The sequence below is a fragment of the Colobus angolensis genome, unplaced genomic scaffold (assembly GCF_000951035.1).
Source record: "Colobus angolensis palliatus isolate OR3802 unplaced genomic scaffold, Cang.pa_1.0 Scaffold171, whole genome shotgun sequence".
In the NCBI taxonomy this organism is placed as follows: Eukaryota; Metazoa; Chordata; class Mammalia; order Primates; family Cercopithecidae; genus Colobus; species Colobus angolensis.
Genome location: NW_012114833.1, coordinates 468,954 through 469,768, shown reverse-complemented (window position 1 = coordinate 469,768; position 815 = coordinate 468,954). Strand labels below are relative to the sequence as shown.

Genomic DNA, 815 nt, shown 5'->3' with positions numbered 1-815 from the left:
GTTGTGCCATGTTCGCCAGGCTGGTCTTGAACTCCTGACCTCAGGTGATCCATCCATCTCGGCCTCCCAAAGTGTTGAGATTACAGGCATGAGCCACTGCTCCTGGCCTCTCTGAGGTTATTTTCTTACTCCTGTTAAATCTAAAGATTTACTGTGAGGGTCACATTAAGATACTGTTTGGGAAATTCTTTGAACATTGAATAACTGTAAGGAATTGTGCTGTATCTATGGAAACCAGCCTGTTTTGTTCCTGTTATATGCCAGATACACAATATTTGAGGGGGTAAAATGCTGTCCAGAAGCCTAATTCCCAGATACTGAGGGCTGCTGTGTCCCTGGAAGCAGTGTGGTAGTAGAGAGAGCATGGAGTATGAAGACAAAGGTACCCGAGCACCATCCCACTCCACTGCTCTTGGTGTTCCTGTGCGAATCCATTAGTCACTGTAAGCCTTGTTTCAAAATAGAACCTCATCTGTCAATGGGGTGGCAATACCATCCTGATGGGGTTGTGAGGAATCAGTAATGAGAACATACACAATGTACCTAATGAGTGTTTTTCTACTTGAAGTCGCTGAATTGTCTTTCAGATGATGAGCTAGTTGTGAACCCCAAAGTGTTTCCTCACATCAAGCTTGGAGACATTGTAGAGATTGCACACCCCAACGATGAATACAGGTGAGTGTCTCATAGGATTTCCAAATGATGTCCAAGGGGTTTGAAGGGCAGATAGCTCTCTTTGCCTTTCAAAATGTTCATACTGTGGTGGCTCAAGTCTGTAATTCCAGCACTTTGGGAGGCTGAGGTAGGTGCATCAC

The 815-nt window shown here is 44.9% G+C and overlaps 1 protein-coding gene across 1 annotated transcript in view; it reads left to right on the top strand.

Moving 5' to 3' along the window:
- DEPDC5 (DEP domain containing 5) overlaps window positions 1-815 on the top strand; it is a 227,493-nt gene that overhangs the window by 4,052 nt on the left and 222,626 nt on the right. The window contains 1 exon segment of the mRNA XM_011938349.1: window positions 588-675. Coding sequence (XP_011793739.1) covers window positions 588-675 — 88 coding nt within the window.